Source organism: Aquarana catesbeiana, linkage group LG01, assembly GCF_042186555.1.
Source record: "Aquarana catesbeiana isolate 2022-GZ linkage group LG01, ASM4218655v1, whole genome shotgun sequence".
Classification (NCBI taxonomy): Eukaryota; Metazoa; Chordata; class Amphibia; order Anura; family Ranidae; genus Aquarana; species Aquarana catesbeiana.
Window position 1 is genome coordinate 581,160,638 of NC_133324.1, and position 15,871 is coordinate 581,176,508.

Below are 15,871 nucleotides of genomic sequence, written 5' to 3' on the forward strand. Positions count from 1 at the left end.
TCACCTTTACCCTCAGCTTCTTTAGCAAGGCAGTGGTCGTCTTGGAGGTGTGTTTGGGGTCGTTATGTTGGAATACTGCCCTGCAGCCCAGTCTCCGAAGGGAGGGGATCAAGCTCTGCTTCAGTATGTTACAGTACATGATGGCGTTCATGTCCCCTCAATGAACTGTAGCTCCCCAGTGCTGGTAGTACTCATGCAGCCCCAGACCATGACAATCCCACCACCATGCTTGACTGTAGGCAAGACACACTTGTCTGTTCTCCTCACCTGGTCGCCGCCTCACACGCTTCACATCATCTGAGCCAAATAAGCTTATCATGGTCTCATCAGACCACAGGACATGGTTCCAGTAATCCATATCTTTAGTCTGCTTGTCTTCAGCAAACTGCGCGCTTTCTTGTGCATCATCTTTAGAAGAGGCTTCCTTCTGGGACGACAGTCATGCAGACCAATTTGATGCAGTGTGCAGCGTATGGTCTAAGCACTGACAGGCTGACCCCCCCCCCCACCCCTTCAACCTCTGCAGCAATGCTGGTAGCAATCATACGTCTATTTCGCAAGTGGAACCTGTCCTGTTAAACCAATGTATGGTCTTGGCCACCATGCTGCAGCTCAGTTTCAGGGTTTTGGCAATCTTCTTATAGCCTAGGCCATCTTTATATAGAGCAACAATTCTTTTTTTCAGATCCTCAGAGAGTTCTTTGTCATGAGGTGCCATGTTGAACTTTCAGTGACCAGTATGAGAGAGTGAGAGCGATAACACCAAATGTAACACACCTGCCCCCCATTCACACCTGAGACCTTGTAACACTAATGAGTCACATGACACCAGGGAGGGAAAATGGCTAATTGGCCCCAATTTGTACATTTTCACTTGGGGGTGTACTCATTTTTGTTGCCAGCGGTTTAGACATTAATGGCTGTGTGTTGAGTTATTTTGAGGGAGCAGCAAATTTACACTGTTATACAAGCTGTACACTCACTGCTTTACATTGTAACAAAGTGTAATTTCCTCAGTGTTGTCACATAAAAAGATATAATAAAATATTTACAAAAATGTGAGGGGTGTACTCACTTTTGTGAGATACTGTGATATATATATATATATATATATATATATATATATATATATATATATATATTAGAGGTCGACCGATATGGGTTTTCTCTGGCCGATGCCGATGCCGATATTTAGAAATCGCGGTGGCCGATGGCCGATATGTGATGCCGATTTTTTGGGCCGATATATTTGGCCGATTTTTTTTTTTTTTTCCCTTCATCTCATAAAATCTAACAGTTAGACCCCTTTCACACTGGGGCATTTTTCAGGCGCTTTTGGGCTAAAAAGAGCGCCTGTAAAGTGCCTGTAAAACGGCTCCCCTGCAGTCTCAGTGTGATATCCCGAGTGCTGTCACACTGAGGCAATGCGCTGGCAGGATGTAAAAAAAAGTCCTGTGAGCAGCATCTTTGGAGCGGTGTATACCACCACTCCTGCCCATTGAAATGAATGCGCACCACTGCCGAAGCGCCTGCAAAGCGTTTTGGCAGCGGTGCTTCAGGGGCGCATTTAACCCCTTCCTCGGCCGCTAGCTGGGTTATAAGCGCCCCGCTAGCAGCCGAATAGCACCTCTAAAATGACGGTAAAGCACCGCTAAAGCTAGCAGCGTTTTACCATCAACTCCTGCCCGCTCCAGTGTGAAAGCAGCCTTAAGTAATAAGTGATACAGAAATTTTTTTACATTTAAACATTAAACAAAACAAACCTCCGATCAGTTCACTTGTATGTATAATTTAGAAAAAAAAAAAAACACCATCTTAAATATTAAATACACAAAAACAGGTAATCAAAACTTTTGGACGAAAAAAAATGGGCTAACTTTACTGCTTAGTTTTTTTTTTTTAATTCATTACTGTATTTTTTTTTTTTAAAATTGCCTTTGAAAGACCGCTGCGCAAATACCGTGTGACATAAAATATTGCAACAACCACCATTTTATTCCCTAGGGTCTCTGCTAAAAAATATATATATAATGTTTGGGGGTTCTAAGGGATTTTCTAGCAGAAAATACAGGATTTTTACCTGTAAGCAACAAGTGTCAGAAAAGATTTAGTCTTTAAATGGTTAAACTGAGAACTTCTACACGCGGAGTTCAGTCTATTGATAAAAAGAACTTGAAAAGATACAAATGTATCTTCTTATCAGACTTGGCAGGCTGCCCAGAGGAGGAGAGAATCCTCTCCACAGGCAACTTGCATTGACTTCTATTACAGAAGTCATTTGCAAGTCACGGCTGAAGTTACAATCGGCCTTTTTTATCAGCACAATCAGCCGATGCCGATTAAGTAAAAAACGCCAAATATCGGCCGATATATCGGCCGGCCGATATATCGGTCGACCTCTAATATATATATATATATATATATATATATATTTATTCTTTTTTTTTTTTACTCAAGAATACAAGAATAAGCAGCGCTTTTTTTACCCACCTAAGCATACCACCTAAACTACAGGCCGCATTCTAGAAAAAAAAAAAACTAAAAAAAACCCCGCTGTACTAAGCTTTTTCAAGTTGCGGTGTATAAGAGGCCTTATGCCGAATGTCCGACAGAAAAAGTCCGATGGAAGCTTTTCATCATCTATTCCGATCATGTGTATGCCTCATCTGCCTTTTTTTTTTTTTCGAAAATTCTGATGGACCAAGAAATGGAACATGTTCTAAATGTTCCTGACGGAACCAATTCCTGTCGGGAAAACGGCTTGTCTGTAGGCTGTTCCGACAGACCAAAACGACGCATGCTCTGAAGCAAGTACGAGACAGAAGCTATTGGCTACTGGTTATTGCACTTCCTTTTTATCATCCGTAGTACGTGTTGTACGTCACCACGTTCTGGACGGTCGGACTTTGGTGTGACCGTGAGTAGGCAAGACCGCTTTAGCGGCATTCCGTCGGAACTCTGTCATAAAAACCTTCAGAGTTTATTCCGACGGCAAAACCGGTCATGTGTATAGGGCATTAGTGTTTAAGAAATCTCGAGCCATATGGTAAAAAAAACTGAAAAGCAGGAAAATTCTACTATGCTAGAATACATTTCTAGGATAAAATTAAACAAAAAATTAATGCAGAAATAATACATTCTTTACTAATTAATTCTTTGTTTGCCATTATTCTTTGCCTTTTTTGCCAGATTTTATATGAACTGCCAACAAACACTCAGTGGTGTTTCGATATCCAGTGGTGTCCCCGTAACCCAGCTGTGCTCTCTGCTGCTTCTTTTGATGGCCGCATTAGTGTTTATTCTATTATGGGGGGAGGCAATGACAATCTGAGCCAGAAGCAGGTGGATAAGGTAAATTGTTAATTTTCTACTTGCAGTCTATTGCGAATCTGCTTAAAAAAATTATAAAAAATCATGTAACTGTATTGTAGTAAGTGCTTTGTTGACCAATGTTGTATGTCATTGATGTTTCATTAAATTGCATATTTTACAAATTAGTAGATTTAGTATGTGACTGTATGTCTGTCTTTTTTATTTATTTTTATTTATACCATGTAGCTTTCTTCATCATTTGGAAACTTGGATCCATTTGGCACCGGACAGGCTCTCCCTCCTTTGCAGCTCCCTCAACAGACCACTCAGCAGAGTACTGTGATTCCTTTAAAGAAACCTCCCAAGTGGCTGCGCCGACCTGTCGGAGCTTCATTTTCTGTAAGTGATTTTTATTTTGCAACAAAGCTTGCAGAGTCATTTAAAAGAAGACTTTGATCGTTGTGAAATTAAGCACACATATACCATTTCTGTGGCCTTTTTAATGCGTGTGTGGTTTTTTTTGTTTTTTTCTGGTGAAGTGTGTTGTTTGGCAGAGAGAATGTTTGATGTTGTTGGGTGCAAAATGAAAAACTTTTCCTATTGTCTTCTGTTTGTCCCTGAGTAATAATATAGGGTTAAATAGTAAGGGCTGCAATTACATCTTTGCAATGCATTTACGTGTGTTGCACTACAAAAGCCCATTCAAATGGGCCTCCTAACACAAAAAAACAAATTTTAGCAATGCAACGCAGGTACACTATATTGTCAAAAGTATTGGAACACATGAACTTTAATGGCATCCCAGTCTTAGTCCATAGGGTTTAATATTGAGTTGGCCCACCCTTTGCAGCTATAACAGCTTCAACGCTTCTGGGACATAAAGACATGTATGAGCAAGTTTGGGGTGGAGGAACTTGACTGGCCTGCACAGAGTCCTGACCTCAACCCAATAGAACACCTTTGAGATGAATTATAGCGGAGACTGCGAGCCAGGCCTTCTCGTCCAACATTAGTGCCTGACCTCACAAATGCGCTTCTGAAAGAATGGTCAAACATTCCCATAGACACTCCTAAACCTTGTGGACAGCCTTTTTCATAAGAGTTGAAGCTGTTATAGCTGCAAATGGTGGGCCGACTCAATATTAAACCCTATGGACTAAGACTGGGATGCCATTAAAGTTCATGTGTGTAAAGGCAGGTGTCCCAATACTTTTGACAATATTGTGTATGTTAGGAAAGATGCACTGAGGTAGTCAGTGTGCGCTGGGAAAGAGCAAAAACAGATGCTTAGTTTGTAATGTGGATCAGGAACCTAAGAAGATGATTTCATATCTGGGTTAGTTGCACTATCACGGAATTGCTGTATCTTCTTCAGTCTTGGTCCAGTTAATTATTTTCTGGGGCACACATTTTGGTTCAAACACAATAGGTCTTATTTTGTAATTTTTGTCTTGCATAACAATTGTTTTATGTTATCATTCAGCCACTTTAAACCTTGATGATTTTATTGACTGAAATCAGGTCAATGACTCGTTAGGTGTCGAAGGTGGCATGCGCAGCATAAAAGAGTAGATCAGTATGATAATCCTGCAGTGTTATCAAGCATGTTTTTACCCCCAAAGGTTTCCTTAAAGCGGTAGTGAACCGCCATGTGTTTTTTTTGTTAAACCTGCAAGGTAAAGTTTTATAATGTAAAAACCTAACTTAAAACGAAGCCCTCCACCAACACACTGTCACTGCTGACAGGGTTTTCATCATCACCCGGTCTTCCTTCCAGGTTTGTGTCTGGTTGACTGCGCCGCATGCGTGCAGGAGCCGCTATTCATGGTGCAGGACTCCTTTAGCGCCGGTGACGTCACTGGCCCATTCACAAGTAAATATCTCCTAAACGGTGCACATTTAGGAGATATTTACTGTACCTATAGGTAAGCCTTATTATAGTCTTACCTGTAGGTAATTGTTAACCTTCCGAGTTTACTCCCACTTTAAAACCATAAAGTGTACAGTAAAATCTGATTGATGGGTCATGTAGCTGAAAGTCCAGTGCAACTTTGTTTATCTAGTATAGTAACTAGTAATAAGTCATTTTCTTACACTCTCTATAACGGGGGTTAGCAACCTGTAGATTGCAATCTACCAGTAGATCGCGGACAAGTGACTGGTAGATCGCAGTCTGGGCTTTACCACCCCCCAACTTTGCGCGTGAATGAGCCCTAAGGGTGCCACAGCCGAATACAACTAAGGGCTTATTCAAAAGTGCAGCAGACACTGCTGCTCCACTGGAAAGCGACCAGAGTGTGTTTGACAGGTAGTGAGGAGGCGATATGTTGCCTCCTCATCACCTGATTTAACCCCATGATTGCCATGCATAGCATGTGATTTCGACACAGTAGTACAGCGTGTAGAGGTTTAAATCAGGTGGGAGGAGGCAACACTATGCCCGGAGATCTTTGACTTCTCCCATGTTGTTCAAGTAGATCTCCACCTCTTTAAGTTTGCCTACCCCTGCTCTATAATAATGAAAACCTAACAGTTTCCTATAGCTAGTTTTTGACACCCACTGTGCAATGCAGACACAAGCCAATGTTTTCTTTGAACTGATAAGCTTTTATACCACCAACAAGGGAAAGTCTTAAAGTGGTTGTAAACCCTTACATATACCCAGTGAAGTGACTGGCCTCAGGTGATCCTCCTACCTAAGTTATACCTGTTTATTTGCAGTAATTTGTCCTGTACATCCATGTATAACTCAGAGATGAAAAAGATTTTTATCCGACTCTCAAAGCAGGGAATGAGGAGCTGGATTTTCACACTATACTCAAGCTCTGAAACCTGATTGGAGGAAAGGGACACACCCCCTTCACACAGGAGCAGAGCCGAGGCTGTCAATCGGCTGGAGATCCCTCCCCTGTCACCATTTTTCTCTTGATGTCAAGAAAACCTGTTAGAGGTGGCTTGGAAAGAGGCACGTGAACACTGCAGAAATATATGCTTTCTTCAGATTTCATGTCCTGAGGTTTACAATCACTTTAAGCAAATCACAGTGTATTTTGGAGATTTTTGACATGGTGAGATGTGTGACAGTATTTTGCTTTCCAGATGTGAACCATAGCAGAATCTTCAGGCAAAATATATTTACTTCTTATAAAAGTTTCAGAAGAAAATATCCAAAGTGTCCTTCAATCTTAATCTTGAGGCATTAATTTGGTGCACTGGAGGTTGCATGTCTCAATTACCTGTGTAAATGTTCTATGACCTCTTTATTATCTCTCTCTTGTGCAGTTTGGTGGCAAGCTGGTAACATTTGAGGCAGAGAAAACGCAGCCAACCCAACAGCATCCACAAGCCCAGCACTTTCATGTGTATGTCAGTCAAGTGGTCACAGAGCAGGAATTCCTCAGCCGCTCTAACAAGTTACAGGATGTGGTCAGCACCGGTACCTTTCTGGAGTACTGCCAAAAGAAAATTGATGAAGCCAAAAATGCCTTTGAAAAAAATGTCTGGTCCTTCCTGAAGGTATGTTAATTTGCTGCCCTTTGTTGTGTTTTTAAAGTTCTTTACTGTTGTCTGTACCCTTGTTAGGGATATTCACCCACTCTATTTGTCCTGTTTACTGTTATCACCAAAAGTGAAAGTTAAAAAGAAAATCCCAGATTTTGGGTTGTCACAAGACCAATTGGGACATTGGTTCTGGGGATGACCAGGCATTTCTCACATTGGAGAGATTTTCTCTTGCTTCTTGTTTTGGCTATGGAACAGGGTGTGAAGAGATATAAAAAAAAAAACAAAAACAAAATAACCTGACATTGGTTACAACCCTTTCTCACTCTATCCAAAACAAAAGCTTTAAGGTTAATATTTTTTCCTCACTGTATCAATAATTCTAACTATAATCGTATTCCACTCAATGCAGTAGGCGTGTGATAAACTTTGTTGCAGTTGTGACATGTAAGAATTTGCTGACAGACATACATTACCCATGGAATCAATCAGACTACAGATTATTACACTGCATGCGCAATATTTTTTTCTTCTTTAGTGCCGGTGGCTTGCCGCGAAAGTTCCCTCGGCGGATAAGGACCCCCCCTGTACTGCGCAGGCGCAGCGCCTGCGCAGTACGAACTACTATCAGCCGCCGGAGATAGCCGAAGCTCAAAATGTTCAATCAGCTGTACACGGCGCCTGCGCCCTAGGTCCAGGTTCCTTCCCCACCATCCAAGTGGACCTAGAGGGGGAATAAAAAAGAGCCGAGCGAAGCGAGGCCATGCCCGAAGCGTGGCGAGCGAAGCAAGCCCGTGAGGGGCCCTCTTACAGTGCGCCGTGTACAGCTGATTTTCCCCTTTTCACCTTCGGCTATTTCCGCCTGATCCTACTGCGCAGGCGCAGCGCCTGCGCAGTAGAGGGGGGTCCTTATCCGCCGAGCAGCACTTTCTCGGCAGAACACCGGTTAAGATTGTTGCTCTGTGTTAGCACATGTGTGTCACCATGCCAAGATTAATAGAGACCTCTAAGCTTTTGAAAGCCTGTTGGTCTGGCGCGGGATTTAAAAAGATCACCAAATAATTTGTAATCAATCATTCCGCTGTAAGGAAAATAATCTACCAGTAGAAAAAATTTCAAATTACTTAAAATTTTTGGATGGCAGCAAATTCAACCCAAGACCTAACTAGTTCATGCTAAAAAAAAGTCTGTAAGAACCACAAAATGGCATTATGGATTGTTCAGGTAACTCTTGCAACAGTTGTGGTCAAAGTGCATGCATCTACAATCGGAAAGAGACTACACCAATTCAGCCTGCACAAGAGGTGTGTTAAAGCGGGGGTCCACCTATCTATCGTTTTTTTTTTTTGGAGTTCATTCACAAACTTTTCTTCTCATGATTATCTACTCACATGTTCTGTGTAATAAGTCCGCCTGTGTCCGATTTCGTTGTAAAGAATAACTTATAAAATTCACTGAAGGCGGTTTCCATCTTCATTGTGGGCATTTGAAGCCCACAAGCATGTATTTCCTGGATGCGGTGAATGCTGTGCTCCCAGCATTCACCGAGATGTTGTGATGACGCTGTTGCACAATGCATGCTGGGAAGCCTGAGAATAGCTCCTAGGGGACTGTGGGAGGTCTGGGAGAGGCTAGAAACACGCCTACTCCCATGGGAGGAAAACCAGGAAGTGCTAAGAAAATTAGAAAAAAAAAGGTAATTACGGCGATTTAAATTTTTTTACACAGCATGTCAGCATCTAGGCAAGGAAGAGAATGCATAGAGATAATGTTCAAAATTTGGGTGGAACCCCGCTTTAAGAAAAAGCCTTTGCTGTCCAAATTGTACATTCAAAGCAAGATTACAGTCAACCATTGAACATATAGGCTCGGGCCTTCTGGAACAATGTGTTAATGACTGATCAATCAAAGTTACAATTGTTTAGTTATGGTAACAATGGAGATGTTTGCCTCACACCAATAAAGCACGGTGATGGAAATGTTTTGGTTTGGGGTTGCTTTCCTGCTTTAGGGCATGGACATATACATTCTGCATCATATCAAAGTGTCTTTGATAAGAATGTGAGATCATCCGTCCAAAAGTTGAGGCAGAAGTTGGTCTTTCAACACGATAATGATTCGAGGCACACTAGCATGTCCAAGAAATGTCTCAAAGTGAAGGGATAAAGGGCTATGAACTGCCCTAGTGAAAGCCTGATTTGATTCCCATTACATTATGCAGTTCATGCAAGCAAACCCGCAAACATCCTACAACTGAAGGACCTTTGAATGGGAAAAGTGGTCCACAATTTTGATGTCAGAGACTGGTGGCCATTTATACAAAATGCTTAGAAGAAGTAATTTCTGTAACAGGAGGCAATAGCAACTTCCAAGAGCCAATGTGTACTTTTTTTTTTTCTGCCCCAGAGTACACCATTATTTTTTTCATTCAAGCATCTTACCTATATCTGTAGTCACTGTTTAAGTAAAGATCTATTGTTTGCCTGTTCAAATATTCAACAATTTCCATAGGGCAAAACTATATATATATATATTTTTTTGCTCTCTGTGTGTTTTATGAGACACACAGTGCGTGGCTCATTCCCACCCCCCACTCCCTCCTCACTAGCTGTGATTGACAGCAGCAGGAGCCAATGGCCAATAAGGAGGCAGAGAGCCGGGAGAGCTACTGCTCTCATGCAGATCGCTAGATCGGGCTCAGGTGAGTCTAGGGGGGACTGAGGCGGGAAACTGCATACTGAAGGTTTTTTACCTTCATGCATTGAATGCATGAAGGCAAATACTCTTCAGCCCTGAGAACCACTTTTAGTATAACCAAAGTCAAATCTGTATGTGTGTGTATTGTATTGCATAGCATTCCATACAAATTCCTCGGGGCCTCTTTCTCTTCAAATAATATATACATATACAACCATTCTACATCATATAATCATCATTTGAATTTAAGTTATTCAGATTATTTGTCCAATTTTAATGGTCCCGATCTCAAAGGATATGTAAGGGTTCATTGTAAAAAAACAAAACAACAAACAAGTATGTCATACTTAACTCCTCTGTGCAGTGGTTTTGCACAGAGTTGCCCGATCCTCCTCTTCTGAGGTCCCTCAGAGGCTTTCCTGGCTCCTCTTCTTCTCGAGTGCCCCGTTGAAGAGCCGCTCTCCCTCGGGAAACTCGTCCGGGCGCGCGCCCGTGTCCTGCTGCTGCGTCCCCATTTTCTGGCTCCCGCATCATTGGATCTGATTGACAGCAGCGGGAGCCAATGGTTCCTGCTGCTATCAATCTATCCAATGAGGACCCAAGACACCGGCTGGAGCTGGTGTGCTCATTCTCGTCGCTGGGAAGACCGGGCTCAGGTAAGTAAAAGAGGGGCTCTGGGGGGTTGCTGCACTACAGAAGGTTTTTCCCCTTATGCATAGAATGCATTAAGGTGAAAAACATTGAGGGTTTAGAGCACTGTATCCATTCCATTACTATTATCAGAGAAACAACATGTGAAACCTGCCTCAATTCATAGTTGGATCATAGTCAGTGAAGACAGTAATTCCCAACTTTTACACTTGCTGATAGTACCTATATTCAGGGCTTGCCCTCATACATGGTGTAATTCAAGATGGCAAAGAATTATTTTAAATAATTTAGTATTATTGGTTACATATTGTTAGAGCATGCACTCTTCTCACAGTAGGAGACTGTCCATGACATTAGACCACTGAGACTGCTTGCTAGTCAACAGTATCTCAATAATTATTTGCAGTGGCAGTTAGGTCATGTTATTTGTAGTGGCACAGCAGCTCTTCTGATCTGTGAGGCTACTTGGTATTGAACAATATGTATTCCAAAGAGTAATGCACATATAAGTGCTCTGACATTGTTGATTCCAACGCTTGCTGGCCGACGCTCTTGATTCAGTATCGTGTGAAATAATTGTACATGACAGTTCAAGTGCCTGCTCTGTAACTCTGCTATGGACTGAGTAGAGCATTTTACAGAGTGTACAGGGCCCCATCAGCAGTTTTTATGAGGTTTACAATTATAACCGTGAAGTAAAAATTTACTTTTTTCCTACTGGTATACTTACTTTTTTTTTTTTTTAAATACCGTATCTTATTTTGCCTATATTCATTTATGCTTTTCAGAAAAAATAAACCTTATTTAAAGCTTTTGTATCAATGGGTAGCTGTGGGAATCTTAGAAAATTGTCTGTCCGAAAGAATTTGTCTGAAATTGACTACATTTCTCATGATTCTGAGGATGCAAACTTTCAGAGATTTAGCATTTATAACATGAGATTTTTGTACTTTCCTAGGTGAACTTTGAGGACGATTCCCGTGGCAAGTACTTGGAACTTTTGGGATTTAGAAAGGAAGATCTTGGCGCAAAGGTATTCACTGGTGTCCACCTTCCTGTGCATCACATACACTGTTTTAGTAATGCGGGCTGGACATGGACTGTGTTAGCACACTGAGCATTATAGAGTAGCTGATAATTTCTAAAACCCTTTAGCTATAAACCCTCTTGCTCTACACACTGTATTTTCAGAATATATTATCCTATACACTGATCAGCCAAAACATTATGACCACTGACCAGTAATGTGAATACCATTGTCTATCTAATTTCAATGGCATTTGAAAATGGGTGGGATACATGAGGCAGCAAGTGATCATGTTGTCCCTGATAATTAATGTTTTGAAAGCAGAAAAAAATGGGCAAGGATTTTAGCAACTTTGACAAGGGCCAAATTGTTATGGCTAGATGACTGAGTGAGAACAACTTCAAAACTACAACTCTTGTGATGTGTTCCCAGTCTGCAGTGGCCAGGACCTACCAAGAGAGGTCTAAGGAAGGAAAACCAGCAACTGTGTCATGAGTGGCCAAGGCTCATTGATGCATGTGTAAAGTAAAGCCTGGCCCATGTCTCGATCCAATAGAACAGCTACTGTAGCTCAGATTGCTGAAAAATGTAATGCTGGTCCTAATAGAAAGGTGTCAGCACAAAGTGCATCGCATTTTGTTGTGTATGGGGATGCTTGGCCACAGACCAGTCAGGGTGCCCATGGTGACCCGTGTCCACTGCCAAAAGTGAATACATTGGACACATGATCATCAAAACTGGAGCAATGGAAGAAGGTGTCTTTGAGGCAATGACTTGGCCTTTAACTTTTCCAGATCTCAATCCAATCAAGCATCTGTGGGATGTGCTGGAATAACAAGTCCGAACCATGAAGGCCCCACCTCACAACTTACAGAACTTAAAGGATCTGCTACTGATGGGTTGGTGCCTGATACCATGACATAGCTTCAGAGGTCTAGTGGTGGCCATGCCTCGAAGACAGGTCAGGGCTATTTTGGTGGCAAAAGGGAGACCTAATCAATTTTAGGTGGGTGGTCATAATGTACTGACTGATCAGTATATATCCCAATATCTCGTATCTGATGAAAAAAGCTTGAGGCCATCTCCGCCTTCTTGGGAGGGACGTTTTATTAAAAAACAAGGTTACATAAAGCTAGGAAATAGGAGTAACTGAGCAAATCATCTTAAGTGTTTAACAAATTTGTTCATTGCAGATAGCTTCAGTTCTAAGCCACACCGACGGAGCACAAGAGGTATGTTTCATTATAAATATAACCTTTGTGCTTTTTACCTCTATTTTCTTACGTTGCGTAAAAACGTTCAACTTGCATGCTGCAATAGTTACTGCTAGTGTGCTTTGCATTGTGTGGAGTACATTAATTTGACGTTTACAATTGGCAAGTGAATTCACGAATTTTCTAAAGTGAAGATCCCACCTCTTTTATCCTTTTTTAAATGTAATTTACTTTCTAGATTTGCATGACATTGCCCAGCTTGACCAATGAATGCCATTTGAAAAACACATTAAGTTGCATCTTTATATTTATCTTCATGTTCAGAAGTCAACAATTTATGCTAGTTTACAAAAATTCTTTAGTTGCTTACTATGTGAAGGGGAGTCATTTGAGAAGCTCAGGCACTTGATGATAGTAAAAGGTCCAGCCTTTATGTGAGGTGTATGGTGGCCTTGATCTAATACATTTTATCTGACAATGGCAAATTGGCACTACTCTCAATCATTCAGGATAGAAATGTAGGAGCACCCCATGCAGACTTTTTTGGAAGGTGCAAATAAACCAAGGACATTGCTTGTTCTAGGTAGCGACTTACCAAGTAGTGAAAGCAAAACAATTTAGCAATGCCAGCTGCCCTAATTTTGTCAATGTGATATGTAGTCATTGACATACCTCCCAACATTTTGAGATGGGAATGAGGGACACCTACTAACAAATGTATGTAGGCATAGGACACGCCCCCCTGCAACACCCCCTTAAAGGAGAATTAACCAAAAAAAAGATTCATTAAATCCACACTGACTTTTTTACACTACTATTCCTTTATATTGGCTTTTAAAATGTACAAATGCAGCAATTTAGAAATTGGATAAAAGGTTTAGCACTGTCAAACACTTTTTGAAAGATAAAAAGTGCATTTTACATACAACTATATGGATCAGACCAAAATGAGGGACAAATGAGGAGGAAAGAGGGACATTGTGCCAAATCAGGGGCAGTCCCTCAAAATTAGGGACAGTTGGGAGTTATGGTCATTGGGCCTGGAAAAGAATAGAAATCTCCCCAACAGTGATGCGGTAATGAAAGCGTGGGGAAGGCTTATAATATTTGTTATGTTTTTATTGCTGTTGCTTATATGTTTGGGGGGGATTTCCCCTTTCATTTATTTTCTGCTGAAAAGTAATTTCAATAATGGAAATTTACAGAAAAATCTCTCCAATGCAGAAAAAGCAATTTAAAATTGGTGGAATAAAAGGTGCCATGATCCCGATAAATAAAATGAAAAAAAAAAAATAATAAAACCGTGATATAAACAGATGTGAAAATCCAAGTCTGATATATACATAAAAATTGTAATATACTCAATGGAAATGTGGCGTATAGAACTAGTAACTAGTGCCGCTTATCCACCACCATGTATGCACTCACCAGTCACTTGTATGATGCCAGCAAACACATTGTACATCCACACTTAATTCTGAAGGACAATCTGCAATGGTTCCACAATTTTCCCTCAGGGGCAATTTAATCAGGAAGAGCAAGTAACAAAGCATGGCAGTGTATTGAACATTTCCAGAATGAAAGGGAATCTCAAGATCTGCTCCCAAATGTTTCCCTGGCTTTGCAGGGCCCTTTCGTTTTGGAAATGTTCAACACACTTCCATTCTTTGTTACTTGCTCTTTCTGATTTGAACACTAATCCGGCTATGTTTGCTGCATTCATTTGTGGCTAAGTGTCTGGTTAGTGCATACATGGTGGTGGATAAGCAGGACTAGTGACCAAGTCTACAATGTGGATGGTTACCACATTTGCATTGAAGATATCATTTTTTTTTTTATATATAGATCATGGACTTGGACTATCACGTTTTGTCAATTGTCACATCTATTATGCGTATATCACTGTTTTTATTATTTTTACATTGTGTTTATTTTATCTATATACCTTGTTGCCAGCTGCCCATACTTCCAAGCGCTATCTTACCCTGACACTAAGCAATTTAAAATTGTCAAAGGCTCCAAAATCCACCACAAACTGAAAAATGGCTTACTTAAAGGGGCCCCCACACCAGTGCATCAACTGTGTCTCAGTCTAGAGCGGTATGCCAATAATGAATACCCCTAATCATTTAAAAGTTGATGTGGTCATTTATTAGAATTTTCAAAATGATTATCTGAACAATAAGAAAAATAGTGTATACAGTAATGATAGGGTTTTATACTATATCACAGGTTGGCTTCCTTCACATAAGATAAAGCTTTCTTTTGATTATGTAAGTTACGGTATATGGCAAGGCACACAAATGCAATAAAATTATTTATTGCTTTCATTGTGTGGCTCCCTAACATAAATGAATGGAGCTTGATTTACGCTTGTGAAATAAGTGAAAATACATGCATTCAGACAGGTTTGGCATAAGAAATGCAAAAATAAACAGTCATTGAAACCCACCAATGGTGTGGATGAAGACGTGTTGACTAGTTCTCCCTCTAGTCTGGATTTCTCTTTCTCTCTCACAGCCATTCAGGTTCCATTAAGTAAGTGAAAATGTCTGCTGGATTTTGAACCAGTTATGCCATACATGTTGTTGCTAGGATTGTAAGATGGAGCTAAGCTCTATATGTGGAGGATTCTGTTTCCACTTTATAAGCAGTTGTTTAAATATGATCTGTGATTGGACAAGAGGAGAGGAAAGAGAGGGTAAATGACATTGCTTTGCTGTCGCATCTGCAGCTCTTATACCCGCAACTCAGTACTATCCAGCAAACTAATGAATAGACTATAGAGTAAATAGAGGAACTGTAATGTTCTATACCACGTTATAAGAGTTAACTTTTTACCTTCATGAATTTGGATAAATCTCTGTGGCTAGAGTTTTGCTTTAAAAGACAAGTATGACCAAAGCTTTTTTTTGGTTCTACGTCTCTTGTGGATCACAGGAATGCACTTACTTGTGTCCTCTAACTCAAACTCAGCAGGCTAAAGTCCGCTGTCTGCTGGCCTCCCAGAAACTGTTTCAGTCTCTGGAAAGATCCTGGCACTTATGTCCGGATCCTCCCAGATGCCTGACCATCAGCTCACTTAGCCTCTGTGTGCTGCTGAATGCCTGAGCCAGCCACTTCTGCCCCCTCCCCAGTCCAGCGCTCCATTGAGTGCTGGAGGAGCAGAGAGCGGTGGCTGGTAGTCACTGCTTAGGGTTGACTGAGAACTGAGCGATCAGTGGTCATGTGATCGCTCTGTTTTTTGGGCTTAGAGCTGGCGGAGGACAGCTGCACCATCAGTCTGATACTGCAGCAGGGACGCGAGTATGGGTGTTTATTTTTTTTGTTTTCCCACACTTCTCCTTTTAAGAGGTATATTGTGGTCTGGACAGGGATGTTTGTGACATTGTCATGTGTCATTTTAATAGGTGATGGGTTTATGGGTCTCATTGACATTTTGTTTATTTTTGCATTGTTTATTATTCTT

The 15,871-nt window shown here is 41.1% G+C and overlaps 1 protein-coding gene across 7 annotated transcripts in view; it reads left to right on the forward strand.

Annotated features, from left to right (window-relative positions):
• SEC31A (SEC31 homolog A, COPII coat complex component) overlaps nucleotides 1-15,871 on the forward strand; it is a 119,960-nt gene that overhangs the window by 50,470 nt on the left and 53,619 nt on the right. For all 7 annotated transcript variants that reach the window (XM_073597855.1, XM_073597856.1, XM_073597861.1 and 4 more), the window contains exons 9-13: nucleotides 3,190-3,351; nucleotides 3,559-3,711; nucleotides 6,595-6,828; nucleotides 11,120-11,194; nucleotides 12,382-12,420. In XM_073597855.1, the coding sequence (XP_073453956.1) occupies nucleotides 3,190-3,351; nucleotides 3,559-3,711; nucleotides 6,595-6,828; nucleotides 11,120-11,194; nucleotides 12,382-12,420 (663 nt within the window). The remainder of the gene's footprint in view (nucleotides 1-3,189; nucleotides 3,352-3,558; nucleotides 3,712-6,594; nucleotides 6,829-11,119; nucleotides 11,195-12,381; nucleotides 12,421-15,871) is intronic.